Source organism: Carcharhinus amblyrhynchos, chromosome 4, assembly GCF_965287045.1.
Source record: "Carcharhinus amblyrhynchos chromosome 4, sCarAmb.v2.hapA, whole genome shotgun sequence".
Lineage (NCBI taxonomy): Eukaryota > Metazoa > Chordata > Chondrichthyes > Carcharhiniformes > Carcharhinidae > Carcharhinus > Carcharhinus amblyrhynchos.
The window spans coordinates 69,621,811-69,638,623 of NC_137327.1; the positions used below are offsets into that span (position 1 = coordinate 69,621,811).

The window sequence follows — 16,813 nt, forward strand, 5'->3', positions numbered from 1 at the left end:
CTTCACCACCTGTTGCAGACCCAATCTAGCAGCCACACCTTTCAGGACCCATTCGGTCAATAGTGATGCAACTAAACCACTCTTGTAATGGGCATTGAAGACCCCTACCCAAAGTACATCCTGTACCCTTGTCACCCCTCAGTGCTTCCTCTACATGGTGTTCAATATGATAGAGTACTGATTCATCAGCTGAGAGGGAGGTTCTGCAGTAGCTGGGGATCAGTAGGAGGTTTCCTTACTCATGTTTGATCTGATGTCATGAGACTTCATATGGTCCAGAATCAATATTGAGAACTCCTAGGGCAACCAATATATGCCACGGTGTCATCATCTCAGGTGAAGTCTGTTCTGTTGGTGGCACAGGACATACCCAGGGATGTTGATGGTGGTATCTGGAACATTTTTGTCCTCTCACCTAACTTATCTAAATCCCTTTAGTTCTCTTGAGAACTTACTTTTCTATCTAGCTTTGTGTCATCAACAAAATTAACTAGGACACATTCAGTTTCTTCATCCAAGTGATTGATATACATTTTAAATAATTGAAGCCCCAGCATTGATTGAATGGCCTTACCTTACGTTAAGTTAATCTTTCTCTATGCCCTAACTATGACTGTAACACTACACTCTGCACCTTCTTTCCTTTTATATGGATGGTATGCTTTGTCTATATAGCGCACAAGAAATAATATTTATCATTGTCTACACATACATATGACAATAATAATTCAAATCGAACCAAATTAAGAAGAGTCCTATGACTCTTCACTAGTTAGAGCTTGCCAACCTAAAAATGACCATTTATACTTACTCTACTTCTTGTTATCCAATTCTCTATCCTTGCTAATATGTTAACCCCACAACATGAGCTCCTATTTTGTGTGGTACCTTTGATGTGGCACTTTGTTAAATCTCTTTTAGAAATCTTAGTACACCTTATTCACAGATTTCTCCTTTCTCCACTTTGCTAGTTATTTCCCTTTCACAAAAGCACATTGATTCTGCCTGATTTTATCCTGATGTTCTAAATCTCCTGCCACCATCTGCTTAATAATGGATACTAGTAATTTCCCAATGATAGATGTTAGGTTAACTGGCCTATAATTTCCTGCTTTCTGTCTCCCTCCTTTCTCAATGGGGTATTCTCCCCAGAGTTTCTCTACCTACTTTCCTCAAAGCTTTAGGATATTGTAAGGTTGCGAAAGGTACAAAATAAATGCAAGTCTCAGTTACTGTCAGGGTGATGGAAATGCCAGTGATTAATTGTCACATTCTCTGGTTTGTTGATTAATCATTGATTAGTCACCTATCTTTTCCTTTGGTCTGATATGTTGGTTGTGGGATTACTTAGCTCTGCCTTTTACTTGCCACTTATGCTGTTTGATATGCAAGTATGCAATTATGCGGTGTTGTAGCGTCATCAGTTTATCCTCAATGTGAAGACAGAACTTTGTTTCCACACCGACTGTGTAGTGGTCAGTCTACTTATACTGTCAATGTATCTGCGGTAGGTAGATTAATGGGGATGAGGTCAAGAAGGATTTTTCCTCTCATTTTTTTCTCTTACTACCTGAGACATCACCTCATTTTCAGTTATGTCTGGTATTGTTCATGACCTGTTCTCCTGCACTCTTCAGTGAACAAGCGTTGATTCCCTGGCTTGATAGTAATGGTAGAATGGGGGATATGCTGGGACATGAGGCTATGGATTGTGATTGAGTACAATTCTCTTGTTGCTGGTGGCCTATAGTGTCCCATGGATGTCCAGGTTTGAGTTTCTAGATCTGCTCTGAATGCCTCCTATTTAGTACAGTGGTAGTGCCACACAACGCAATGGATGGTATCCTCAACGTGAAGACAGGACTTTGTTTCCACACCGACTATGTGGTGGTCAGTCTACTTATACTGTCAATGTATCTATGGCAGGTAGATTGATGGGAACGAGGGTAGGGTTTTCCCTCTCATTGTTTCTCTTACCACCTGAGACATCACCTCAGGTGAGTCTGCCCTGTTGGAGACACAGGACATACCAAGAAATGCTGATGGTGGGGTCTGGGACATTATCTATAAGGTATGATTCTGCGAGTACGACTATAAGGCTATTGTCTGACTAGTCGGTGAGACATCTCTCCCAGTGCTGGCACAAGCTCCCCGTGTCAATAAGGAGAACTTTGCAGAATTGAGTAGGCATGTTGGGCTTTTGACATTTTGGTGCTGAGTTATATGTAAGGTGGTCTGTTCAATTTTATTTGTGGTTGACTTTTCTATAGAACAATACAGGCTCATTTTAGAGGTCAGTTATAGGTTAACGACATTGCTGTGGGTCTGGAATCACATAATGGCTACTGGCATGTTCCAGCACTTCTGAAAACTGAACAAAAGGCTGCAAAAGGTGCTGCCCAAGGTTCAGCTCACTTATTTTGTGGATTGAAATCTTGGCCCTATCGAGAGGAAACAAAAGGAACCTTCCAGACTGATGTGAAACAATGCCTTATCTGAAATTAATTGAAAAGGATAATTCCAAAAGTAAGTGGGTCATTTGAACACAAAGACTGTGGCTGTCTTAAACTGTCAAGGCATCAAACAACAACCCAAGATTATTGGAATCATTAGATTGTTTCCCTGGTTTGGAAAAAGAGAACTTTGAACTTATGGAAGTCACATGGAGAGAAACTATTTTAACAGTTTGCTTTCAAAACCCAGCAGAAGCTGTTGACAGGCAGAGACAGAATTCAATCAACAGCCATTCAACTAAGTTCAAGTCTCTAAGCAGCCAAAATAATAAACAACAAGACCATGAAAGTGAAAGAAAAACTTCCTCCAACCTGTCCCAACTTTGAATTTGCCTGAGAAGCAACTCCCTTGAAATTAATCTACAAGAAAGCAGCTTACAGAGAACCTTTGTTTTACCAGACTTCTACTTTAAAGCACCTTCACTGAAGAAACTACAGGCCTGCAACAAAAAAGACTGAAATAGTTATACACTGCAACAATGAAGTTTCACCTTCTCCCATATCTTTTTGTATGAGTGAGAGTATGTATGAGTTGAGTGAGTGAGATATTCCGTTTTAAAATCTTGACAAGTGATAATAAATAATCTTTATTTTTAAACTCACAAAAATCTTGATGCTGGAATTATTGTATTAGGACACACTCAGAGTAATAAAACACACACCTTTTACATATTAACATTCTGATCACAGGCAAAATAAAAACAAAACACCAATTCTGTCCCTGACAAGCCACACTCTATAAAGGTGGCATAGTCCCTTTCCTGAAGGACATTGGTGAACTGAATGGTTTTTATGTCAATCTGTAGTTTTATAATCATCTAAAATAATTTAGATTCCCCTAGCTATATCCAGAACATCAGCTCAGTGACATCAATTGTATGCTATCTATTCTCAGAGATGTTTGAGGAAGAAATGTTGGCTAACAGTGGCCTGAATATTTCTGCTTTTCTTCAGAATAGTGAAGTACTTTATATCTGTGAGAAACACAGCTCACAGTTAAACAATTTAGTCAAGTCAAGTTCTGAAGGAGCAAGATTTTATTTGACGTTCTTGCAAGACCGGGTGTCTAGCGAAATAGGCACACCTCACATAGATTTACAGCACATTTTATACCTTTTTTACAAGCATTGTGATGGCTTTGCAATGTGATGTTCTCTCCTAATTGGTGGTCCCTGTCCCATCTATGTGTTGACATTCTCCTATTGGCTCGAGGTGCCCTAAGTTCCTATCCCATCTAACAATGTCTCCTGTTATCACAAGAGTGCATTAGCAAACTCATCCATCTTATCCAATACTGTTACATGTCCAGTTCAGATTGGCGGTAATCAATCCTTTGCCAACTTAATCACTGCTGTCCCAACCATCTCAGTGACCTTTTCCCCTTTTATGCTTAGTTGTAGAAACAACACATCTTGCAGACCATTTGCTTTTTATAACGTGGGCCTCTTACATTCCTGCAGGATGTGGTGTATGCTTCACTGCACATCACATCTCTGATGTTATCTCTACATTACAGGCAGTCTTTTTATTATCCCTAATTATTGCTGTGTTAGCAGCATCGAACCCTATGTCCTATGTTTGTGACTAAACTCAGTTGTTTCCATAAAGTGGGTTATCAATATGCCTAACTATATCCAATCTATTTAACTTCAAGCTATTTCTCTATGCTCTACAAATATATGTGTTAACAACATCTTTACCTATTGCTCACATATCCACCAGACAGGGCAGATGAGTCTTCAGTTTAATGTCTCATCTGAGAGACACGGGGGGCGGGGCGGGGGGGGATGCGGTGAGTTCTCTGGCCGCCCAGCCAGAGAATTTCTCAGTGGTGGGAGATGGCACACTGTTCACTGGCAATGGGATACTCTGGTCCCACTGCTGCCAATGGAATTTCCCATTGACGTCATCCTGTGCTACTACAAAACCTATTCGAGGGGCTCCCAGTAGGACTGGAAAATCCAGCCAGTGTGAACAGTTGAAGAACTCCCCCCAGCATCTCCGACAGTACGGCCACCAACAACCCACAAACTGCAAGATCAGCCTCAATCAAAACCCCTCACTGCAAACCTGTTGTGTTCTAAGGAAAGTGATGGAAACAACACAGTGAGTGAGGGTTGATGAAGTGATCAGTACCACTATCTAACAATCTCACATCCGGTCTCAATGCTCACCATGGTCGTTTCAGTCACCGAACCAAAACTGTTGATGAAAATATTGCAAGTGACATTCACTGGAGGACCTGGAAAACAAACAAAATAAAAATTAGAAAGAGAGAGTGTGAGAAAGAGCACGAGAGAGATAGCGAAAGAGAGTGTGTGAGAGAGGACGAGGCCAAGATAAAGGGGAAAAATGAGACAGCTAGCGTGACAGCAAAAGAGAAATCGGATAAAAGTGGGAAGCTAGAGGACAAGCTGGAAAACAGAGAGTGCAGGAGGCTGAGAAAAAGTGAATTAAGACTGACCATGAGGGCAAAAGCAAGAACTTAAGATTGAAAAGATAAGCATGTGGGTGAGGGTGAGAGAGAAAAGGTAAGTGAAAGAGTGGGTCAGAGAGAAGAAAAGGTGAAGAACAAGACAGGAGGTGAGAAGGAGAGAGGGCATTAGACAGAAAAACAAATTAGAAATCATCACAGCAAGACAATGAAGTTTAGGGAGGAAAAGGTGAAAGGGAGAAAACAGAAAAGCAGAGAGAAATGTAAAGAAAGACAAGCGGAGAAACAGATACAGAAGTTAAAAAGTGAGAAAGGGAGGTGAAGGGATTGGAACATTGGAACACAGAAACAGGAAAGGAGTGTGACATAGAAGGAGACAGAGAGAGAGAGAGAGAGACAGAGAGTTTCCACCCTCTGCATCTGTAATGAAGACCGTGCACATTACTCACTGAGAAATTGGTCATTTCATGACACATACAGATTGCGTGATAAATTCGACCTGTTGTAGATTAGACCCCATTTGATCTATCCAGACATTGGAAATGCTATGTCAACACGTCAATCGTGTGTTCCACCAGTTTAAATGAGAACATCAGCCTCACTGAATTTTCACACCACTTAGTGGAAGATTACAAAGTGATGTTAATAGTCTGGGCAGACATACAGCTCTGGGACTGGAGTGGTTCAGCTTCAAGCTTAATATGGAATTCAATTCATTATGATCACTTTTTCCATGTGGATCTTTGACTATGGAATTACTAATTAACTCTGCTTCATTGAGCAATGCTAGATTTAAATGTTCTAGGAAACTCATAAAAGCATTCGACAAACCTATCTTCCAGACTCTCTTTTGCCAATTTGATTAGTTCAGTCTACATGAAGATTAAACTCCCCCATAACTATTACATTGCCTTTGTTGCCAACTCTAATTATTTCTGTCTAATGCTCTGTCTGGCCAATGTTGTAGCTATTGACTGTTACCGAATGAGGAAATTAATCCAAGTGGCATTTTCTTACCCTTAATTGTTATTCCTAATCCATTTCTCATCGACCATTTGACAATGAAAGTGGAGTGGTTTGGGCAAAACTTTTAAAGATCTTGATTAAATTCCCTCAAATATTTTTCGGCTCTCAAGAGAAAAAATGCCAGTTTCTCCAATCTCAATCCTTCATTGAGCTTCCTCGTTCCTGGTATCATTCCAGTAAATCTCCTCTCCACCCTCTCTATGGCCTTGACATCCATTCTGAAGTACTAAGCTCAGATTTGAATATAATACTCCAGCTGAGACTTAACTTCCAAACTTGCTAACTGTATTGTTCCAAAAACTCTCTGAACAGAGAACACAAGCCTTTACGACATGTCCCAGTGCTATCAAAGATTTGTGTGTGTACAACCCCAGGTGCCTCTCTTCTTGGACCTTCTTTAAAATTCTAATATTTAGTATATACCATTGCTCCTCATCCCTTTCTTAAAGCAAAATATAATTTCATAATTAGAGTAGAATAGGTGCTTAATAGAACAGATAGATGTTGGATGGCCATTGGAGACATGATGGGCTGAAGTGCCTCTTCCTATGCTGTAAAGCTTTATAATTCAATTACCTAGTTCACCGTACATCTATATTCTCCAGTAGTCTGTTACCCTTCTACTCGTTATTTACATTTCCAACTTCTGTCATTGCAATCTTTGAAGTTATGCCCAAATTCTGATCCCAATATGAACCCCTGGGCAACATCACTTCTGCAGTCTAAAGAACAACAGTTCACCGCTCTCTGTTTCTGTTCCTTAATGCATCTTATATCCATGCTGTCCCTGTGTGTTTTATCTCTGGGCTTCAGTTTTGTTAACAAGCCGATTGTCAATCTTTACAAACTCCTTTTGAAAGTAGGTATCAACAATATTAACTCTACAATCCTCACTAAACCACCATTAATGTTATTTGGCAATACCATCATGCTGAATGGGACAAATCAGAACAGATCTAAACTGGGCATCCATGAGGCATTGTGCAGCATCAACAGAATTGTATTTCACCAATATCCTTAACCTCACGACCTGGCATATCCCATTACTATCAAGCCAGGCTCAATGGGTTGTGTATGCTGAGAACAATATCAGCCATACCTGAAAATGAAACTACCAGAGGACAACCCTCACGCTAAACACAGAAGCAGCATACAGTTGCCAGAGCCAAATAATCCTACAACGAACGGACCAGATCAAAGTTCAGAGTTCTGCCCTATTTAGCTATGAGTGGTGGTGGACAATTAAACAACTAACTGAAGGGGGAGGTTTTACAAGTCACCCAACCCTCAGTGCTGGGGGGGCCCAGTAAGGCAGTGAAAAAGACAAGACCGAAGTGTTCGTAAAAACCTTCAGCCAGAAGTACCAAATGGATGATCCATTTTGGCTTGTTTCAGATGCTCTCAGCACAATAAATGGCAGTTTTCAGCCAATTTGATTCATAACATATATTAAAAAATGCCAGAATGCGCTTGATGTAGGTTAGGCTATGGCACATGACAACATCCTGGCTCTAGTGCTGTAAACTTGTGCTGCAGAACAGGATTGGTATCCCTTCAATCATAAAACATTCATACTCTACAGCAATGGTACACAGCAGCAGCTGTGTGTACCATCAACTCACCAAACTTCCCAGCGTCTTCCAAACTTGTGACCTCTAACTCCTAGAATGACTTGGAAGAACAACATCACTGTTCCTTCCCCATCACTGGGTCAAAATCTTGGAGCTTGAATCTAACAGCATTCTGGATACACCTGCACCAGAATGTTCAAGAAGTTGCTTCACCATCACCCTCTCTCAATGGTAAATAGAGTGGGAAGTAAGGATTGGCCTTGGCAGTGACACCCACAACCCATGAATGTATAACTGAAGACCTTTTCCATTAATTCAAAGAGTTCAACCAGATTAGCAACACATGACTTGCCTATAATAAAACCAGTTGATTGCCACACATTAGCAGTGGCCCTGCCTCCGCCACGGTGTTCCGTCATTGTGGACAGAGCATTGTGTAGTCAGATATTATTCTGTTGTGTTACTGATTGACCTCCTGATCTTGGATTCCATGGGATTGTTCACAATAAACAAACACCCTTCACGGTGTCGCTTGATAGAATCATTGTGCTCTCTTTAGGTGTTCCCCTCCATTCAGTTGGAAAATGCTGCAAGTAAGTTGAGCATAAAGACTTAAGTGGGGATTTTCCAGACCATTTGCAGGACATTTGACGGAAGAATCAAAGATCCATTGACATTCAGTGGGAGCGGACAATCTTGGCAGATTTTATTAATCTCTTCTGGTTATGTAACTAGGTCACAATCCCAACACCACCACCACCCCATCCCTACCCTTTGTCCATTCTGCCTTTCTCTTCTGAATCAGACCTCCCTACACAATGTGTATGTATAAATATATCTCCGACCACCCTTACTTTGCTTTCTTATTAAAGTTCCTGAGGCTTACTTTTACTTCTTCTTCAAGAGAGGCACAGTGATGCAATGTTAGCACTGCTGCCTCACAGCGGCAGGGACCCAGGTTTGATTCTGGCCTCAGATAACTGTGTGGCGTTTGCACTTTCTCCCTGTGACTGTATGGGTTTCCTCCCACAGTCCAAAGATGTGCAGGTTAGGTGGATTGGGCACATTAATGCATGGGGTTGTGGGGATGGGGTGGAGATAAGACACTGAGGTGGGATGCTCAATCACAGGGTTGGTGCAGACTCAACGGGCCGAATGGTTTCCTTCTGCACCACAGGGATTCTATGGTTCATTAATTGCTCCTTTTGCTTATGCTACTATATCATTCTCTTGCCTGTCTCTGCCACATTAGCTTAGCCCCTCCCTCCCCTAATGCAGCCTTCTCTAGTTGATCAGCCAGATTACTCTAGATTCCACAGCAAACTACTTCGTTCACACCATGCTGGAGATGTTGAGATGCTCCATTGCAGGTTTTACTGTGTTCTGTTTTCCAAGCACCAAAAACACAGCCTGTCTTCATACACTGCTGATTTTGTGGGGGGAAATCTCAACAGTTAATCAGGATAATGATTCATTTTTAATTTAATTCAGGACAGGTTTGCAGTTACATCTTATGTAATTGACCCAGGACACTATGGGATCAAATTTCTCATTAGTAAAGCTATTGGTTACTGCTTGGTATATTTCTGCAATAGAAGAACAGAACAAATCTCAGAAAATGTATCACCTGTGAAAGCTTCAGACCTTACAGGGCTGGTTATTGAATTAAACTTAATCATTTTATGAAAAAAATCTTTAATTCTTTAATTTGTTTCTCCTGAAGTTAACAGCCAATATTTATCCCTTAAAACACATCACTAAACTGATTATCTGCTCACTGCCTGATTGTTGTTTGTGGAATCTCTGTGGGAAAATTATTTGCAATTCCTAAATTACTTCATTGGCTGTAAAGCTCTTGAGATGGTGAAAGAAATGCAAGTAGTGGGACATAGGAGCAGAATTAGGCCATTAAGCCCATCAGGTCTGCTGTGCCATTCAGTACAGTTCAACACCTTTTTCCCCCACTCCATCCCCATATGGAGGGGCTGAATGGCCTTTTTCAACTCTTCTTTCGTATGTTTGTATATCCCTTTAAGTCACTGGCATTTAGAATTCTGTCAGTTTTGGTTTTAAACATACTCAATAACTGAGCTTCCATATGACATTGACATGTGGGACAGTTTTATTATTAATTTGTTCTCAGGTTTATGTAAAACATTAATGCAGTGGTGTATTGGTGTTTTTAGTGGCCAGCTACAGTTATAAAAGGAGTCATCTCCTGACCTTGATACTTTCAGGAAATCTGATGGACACAACACTGAACATCTGGGATTGATATGCAATCTTGTCGGAATTCAAATCCAACAATCCAAGTAGTTAGCATTGCTGCCTCACAACACCAGGGACCTGAGTTCAATTCCAGCCTTGGTCATTGTCTGTGTGGAGTTTGCACATTCACTCCGCGTCTGTGTGGGTGCTCCAGTTTCCTCCCACAGTCCAAAGATGTGTGGGTAAAGTTGATTGGCCATGCTGAATTGCCCCTTAGTGGCAGGGGGACTACCTAATGTAAGTGCATGTGGTTATGGGAATAGGGCCTGGATAGGATTGTGTTTAAAGCAGTCTTGATGGGCTGAATGGCCTCCTTCTACACTGTAGGATTCCATTATTCTGTGAATCCAAATTGGTGTTCTCCAGTCAGTAGAGATAGGAGGAGATCTTTCAGCATCTCTAGCCTGCACCATAGAAATAGGAAGAGGCTATTCAGCCTCTTGAACCTGCTTCATCAATCAATTAGACCATGATTGAACTTTACTGAAACTCCACCTTTGCTTTATGTACCTCAATATCCTTCCCCAACTAATATCCATTGATATCAATCTTGAAAGCGCCAAACCTTATTTCCACTCCCGTTTGTGAGAAAATGTGCTTCTGGATTTCATTCCTGAATGGCCTGACTCTAACACATTGATAGGAAGAATGAGGAAAGGCAATAAAAAATATAATTCAATAAGCAAGCACAAAAGCAGATGGACCTGTGAGTGTATGCACACAAGCCATTGAATGTGGTGAGACAGGACAAAGTGGATAAACTGATGTGGGAGCCTGGGCTTTATGAATAGATGGCATTCAGTGCAAAAGCAAGAAAGTGATGAAGAACCTTTTCTTAAAGACTGGATTGCAGTATCCAACTCTGAGGAACCAAACTTTAGGAAAGATGTGTTGGAATTAAGAGAGGGTGCAGAAAAGATTTACAGGAATGGTTCCAGGGGTGGGAGGCTTCAGTTACATCAACAGATTGAAGAAACTGAAGCTGTTCTCTTGAGAAATCTGAAGGTTGAGAGGAGATTTAATTGAACTGTTCAAAATCATGAAAGATCCGGACAGAGTAGAGAGGGAGAAACTGTTCCTATAGTGGGCGTAAAAGGCATCGAAGTGTCCGATCATCCATGATTGTATTAAGTGGTTGGGTAGGCTCAATGGGCTGAATGGCCTACCCCTGTTCCAAAGGTGAAAGGATCAATAATTGGAGGGCACAAGTTTAATGTGACTGGCAATTAAATCAATAGTGACATGAGGAAAACTTTCACACAATGAGTGGTTAGGATCTGAGATACACTGTCTGAGAGTGTGGTGGAGGCTGATTTAATCGCGGCTTTCAAAAGGGAATAGATTCTATTTGGAACTGGATCATTATATGAGGAGAAAAAGAAATACAGGGAAAAGGGCAGGGAACAAGTCAAGGTGAGCGCTCTTTTTGGGGGCTAGCAAAAACAAAATAGGTTTAATGGCCTCCTTTTGCACTGTAACCATTCTATAATTCTACAGTTTGTCATAGGGAGAGATTTGATGCATCTTCAATCACAGAGTGACTAGGATTTTAAGATCATGTCCCAGTTTCTGGAGCCCAACACCAGTGGATAGTTTTTCTCTATTTATCCTGCCAAATATTTTCAATGATTGTCCCGCAATCTACATTCTGAAGAAGAAATCCTAACCTTCAGTTACTACATTCTATACAAGGACACACTGGGATTCTATCACTTCACAAATCAGTCTTCTGGCTACTCACATTTTCCAAAGGGATAAAGACTAGGCCTGTTTGGGATAAGATGGTTCAGTCTGAGCTCTGAGAAAAATCACAAGTTGGAGAGGAGCAGGTGGACATGGGGCAGCTGTACCTTTAAAATTTGGCCGGATCCGAGCGTCATAGCCTGAGGTTTTCCCCATTAGTTTGTCGAGGAAATCAGATGGTGATGATGGCAATGATGTTCTCCCGGTGAATTTTGTCTCCGCCTCCTTGGATGACACTGGTCTGTGAGATAGAACAATACAAACTGACTGAGTACTTGGTACTAAAGCTTTATCCTCCTGAGGCTGATTACTCTCCACTGCTTCAAAATTGGTATAATGTTATGTCTACAGTGCTATCTTCATAACATGTCAATTTTTCCAATGTGGTCTGCCACAGGATGAGGAAAAGGAGCAGAACCAGACTCCTGTGGGATACATATAACAAAGAGTGAACCAGAGCCTCTCTCCAGTCACCAACATGGAGTAAGGGATTGCTTGGAGAGGAGACTATGCTGGAATGAGACATATACAGAGTGAATTGTTGTGAATTTGGTTCAACTGGGAATCCAGTGCAGAGGTGTGGCTTTGCCAACTTTTCTTTTCAGTCTCCAGTAGTTGGTAAGCTTTCTTCCTTGTATCTGGCTGAGTGACTAAGACTATCATCACTTCATCTGTGTAAATCATTAACACATTGCCACCAATGAGTCAAAGTGATTAGCACTGCTGCCTCACAGCGCCAGGAATCTGGGTTCAATTCAAGTCTCGGGTGACTGTCTATGTGGAGTTTGCATGTTCTCCCTGTGTCTGTGTGGGTTTCCTCTGGGTACTCTGGTTTTCTTCCACAGTCCAAAGATGTATTCTTAGGTTGATTGACCATGCTAAATTAACCCTTTAATATCAGGGGGATTAGCAGGGTAAATACATGAGGTTATAGGGATAGGGCTTTGGTGGGCAACTTTGGCTCAGTTTCAGAGCTGGAGTCTGAGTTTTGGACATTGCAAGGCATCAAAGAGGGACAGGATTACCCGTACAATTTCTTCCATTTGGGGCAGTCATATCTTTAGGTGAGGCAGAAGTTGGTCAGTGGTTAGGAACAGGAAGTTGTGATTCCAGTTCAGGCAAGTATGGGGAATGAGCATGTAGTAAGGGAGGAACATCAGCCCCGACTTTGATGAATAGGTCCGAGATGCTTGCTGCCTACATGAATGAAGAGAAGGACTGAAAGGTGGATGAGCAGGCTGCACAATGCACCATGGTGAAAGATGCTATTCAAGTGGGAAGGAGGGTGGTGTGCTAGGGGGAAGGTGGAGTGGCGGGGGGGGGGGGCGGGTGTGTGGTTGGAGCAGGCAGAAACAAAGAGGGAAAAGGTAGTGACTGGAGACAGTAGAGCCAGGGAGATAGATACTTGTGCTGCAGTAGTGACCTGAAGGTCCTGTCATTGCATTATCTGTCTAGTGCCATGGTTAAGGAAATCACCTCTTGGCTTGAGGGGAAAGTGGAAAGGGAGGGGGAGGATCCCGTTTGAACCCATATGTAGCACCACGAGTGGCTCTGCTAAGAGAATTCGAGGAGTTAAGGACCAAATTAAAAAGCTGAACATCAAAGGTAATCAGTCATCTTTGGATTGTTACCTGAGCCATGTGCCAGTTGACATAGCATCAGACAGATTAGAGAACTAAGTACATGGTTCAAAGAGTGGTGTGGGAAGGAGAGGTTTACTAAAGAGAAACAGAATGCCAAAGGATTTGGGGTAGCTCTGTTAGTAAAGAGTAACAGAAGGATTTTTGTGAAAAGGGATCAAGCCTTAGAACATCAGGAAGTAGAATTAGTATGGATCAAAATTAGAAATAGTAAGAGTCAGAAAATACTGGTGGGAGTTTTAGGCACAGTATTGAAAATGGAAGAAATTATTGGGGTGGTAACAAAGGCAATGAAATAATTGTGGAGTGGTTTTAATCGTCATATATTGGGACAGTTAAATTAACAAGAGTGGTCGAAAGGAGAAGTTTGTAGAATGTTTCCACGACAGCTTCTTGGAACAATGTGTTTTGGAACCAATTAGATTTAGTGTTGTGTAAAGAAACAAGGATAATTAGTAATGTCATCTTAAAAAGTCACTGGGAAATAGTGATCATAATGTAATTGAATTCCTTGTTAAACCGTAAGTGACATATTCTAATCAGAACCAAGAGTCTTAAACTTAAACAAAGCTGATTATATAAGTATGACAGGAGAAGTAGCTAAGGTTAACTGGGTAAATGGATTAAAATGTATGGAAGTAAATGAAAAGTGGAAAACACTGACAGAAACAATTCAAAATATTCAACAGAAATTAATTTCATTTACATCAAAAACTCAGCAAGAAAAACCCAGCTGTGGCTCACTCAGGAAGTTAAGGATAGCATTAGATTAAAAGAGGCTTACAATGCTGCAAAAAAACCAAAATGTTGATGAAAAAGAGAAAAAATAGAGCTTTAGAATAAACTAGCCAGGAATACAAAATACAAATTGAGTAAGCAAAAAGGAAGAGAATAGTTCATGTTTGGTTTCACCAACACAGAACAGAAACTACATGCTGTATATATTGTAAAATATTATCATTATTGCTATTTCTAATTTTTAAATGGGATTTTTCTGCTGAACATAGACAATTAAGATGTTTGCCCCTCTGTCTGGGCAAACATCCTGCCCCCCCACCCCCCAACACCCTCACTCCCCCTAAATACACCTAAACGTTCTTAAATATTGTGAGGTTCCTGCCTCGACCACCCTTCCCGGCAGTGAGTTCCAGATGCCCACCGCCCTCTGGGTGAAAAGTTTTTTCCTTAAATCCCCTCTAAATTTCCTGCTCCTTACATTAAATCTATGTCCCCTGCTTATTGATTGCTCTGCTATGAGAAAGGTTTCTTCCTATTGACTCTATCCATGGCCCTCAATCTTGTACACCTCGATCAGATCGTCCCTGTCTTCCCTGTTCCAACAAAAACAACCCAAGCCTATCCAACCTCTCTTCATAATTTAAATGTTCCATCCCAGGCAGCATCCTGATGAATCTCCTCTGCACCTCCTGCAATCACATCCTTCTGATAATGTGATGACCAGAACCGTGCACAGTACTCTAGCTGTGGCCTAATCAGCATTTTATGCAGTTCCATCATAACTTCTCTGCTCTTGTATTCTCTGTCAAGACAAATAAAAACAAGTATCATTATCTACCAGGCTGCTGTCTTCAGGGATGTTTGGAGACACACCTCAAGGTCCCTCTGACCTGAAGTATTTCATAACATCCTACTGTTCATATTCTCACCAAAGAGTTTTAGAGGGATTTGGTGAGACAATATCTGGAATGTGATGAGCAGTTTTAGATTCCACATGGAAGGAAACATAAACTCACATGGCAGGCAAGTCGCTCCCCACTTGCTCACCCGGGGCCACTCACCCACCCATCCACCTGGGGCCACTCCCCACTCGCCGACCCAGAGTCACTCTCGACCCAAAATCACTCTCAATTCTCTCTTGATTCATTAAGCCAATATTCTTACACCATACTCATTCCCATCTTGTGCTACAATGAACCAGTGTTGCATCTGTTGCATGGTTATTGTTGTGGGGGGAGGGGGGAATGATACTGGAGATCGGGGCAGGCCTGGAAGGGGAGCATGGGGTCAGCTGGACCCAGGCATGCTTGGGGAACAAGCAATCAGGCTTTGTGGAAGTGAGAGAGCTGGTGATGCAGGGGTTGCGGGGCTGGCCAGCAATCAGTAGGCCGGCAGAGAGGGGCCATTGCATGTGCACTGATCTCAGCACTGACAGATCAGCTCATGCGCAATGGCCAGCTCAGCACAATGCTGCTGGCCTCTCTAGTGGAAAATAGGCTCCGCCAACTGAATTTCAGCATGATTCACGCTAGTGAATTCAGCAGTGCACAGAGAGTGTGGGATTCTTCTTTGAACTCCCACCAAAAAAAACAGCATGTTTTATTCCTGTTTTCACATGAATTCAACACTTCAAATTGTTTTGGGACAATCCTGGCCATTAAATGCACATGGGAGACAGGGTAATTTGATGCAGTGGATCCAAAATTGGCTCAGTTGTAAGAGACAGAGTACGATGACAGAAGAGTGCTTTAGTGACTTGAAGCCAATGTCTAGTAGCTTACCACAGGGTCCCCTATTATTTGTCATTTATATAAATGCCTTGTGAGGGAAATGATTAGTGAGTTGCAGATAACACAAAGATTGGCCAGGTCATTAACAGTGAGGCTGAGTGTCTTGGGCTACAAGAAGATATAGGTGGAACAGCCAAATAGGCAGATATGTGGCAGATGGAATTTAACCTTGAAAAGTATGAGGTGATACACTTTGGAAGGAGTAATTTTACATAGGAGTATTCAATGAACCCATGACACTTCTGTGGAACAAAGGGTGTGTTTGCCCATGGATCTCTTAAGACAGAAGGGCATTTTAGTAGGAATATGGAGTATTTGACTTTATCAATCAAGGCATAGATTACAAACATGGGGAAGTCCTGTTGGAGTTATATAGCAATTTCGTGAGGCTACAGCTCTGCATTGACACTGTAGTTCTGGTCGCTACGTTATTGGAAGAATGTGATTGCACTGGAATGAGTGCAAAGGAGGTTCACCAGCATGCTGCCTGGGGTGGAACATTTAAGTTATCAAGAAAGATTGGATAGGTTTGGGTTGTTTTCGTTGGAGCAGAGAAGACTGAAGGGTGACCTGGTCAAGATGTACAAGATTATGAGGGACATGGACAGAATGGATAAGGAGCAGCTGTCAGTCACGAGGAGACACATGTTCAAGGCGAGGAGCAGGAGGTTGAGGAAAGGATATGAGGGAAATCCTTTTTACCCAGAGGGTGGTGACGGCCTGGAATGCGCTGCCTGGGAGGAAGGTAGAGGTGACTTCCCTTGTATCATTTTAAAAAGTACCTAGATATGCACTTGGCATGTCATAACATTCAAGGCTATGGGCCAAATGCTGCTAAATAGGATTACATGGGACTTCAGGTATTTCTCATATGTTGGTGCAGACTAGATGGGCCAAAGGACCTCCTCTGCACAGTATGATTCTAAGAATTTCCTTTTTAATATTCCATTCTTTTTGAAATAAAGGCCAACACTTCATTTGCCTTCCTTATTACCCACTAAACTTGGACAGAAAGCACTAGGTCACTCACTGGAAACTATTAAGAATTCCTCAACTTGACAGACAAGAAAAAGCATGGGGTCCAAGGCAA

The 16,813-nt window shown here is 41.7% G+C and overlaps 1 protein-coding gene across 1 annotated transcript in view; it reads right to left on the reverse strand.

Annotated features, from left to right (window-relative positions):
• LOC145342434 (glycine receptor subunit alpha-4-like) overlaps positions 1-16,813 on the reverse strand; it is a 103,946-nt gene that overhangs the window by 21,925 nt on the left and 65,208 nt on the right. The window contains exons 3-4 of the mRNA XM_080187996.1: positions 11,663-11,872; positions 4,688-4,755 (exon numbers count right to left, since the gene is read on the reverse strand). Of these exons, the coding sequence (XP_080044122.1) occupies positions 4,688-4,755; positions 11,663-11,872 (278 nt within the window). The remainder of the gene's footprint in view (positions 1-4,687; positions 4,756-11,662; positions 11,873-16,813) is intronic.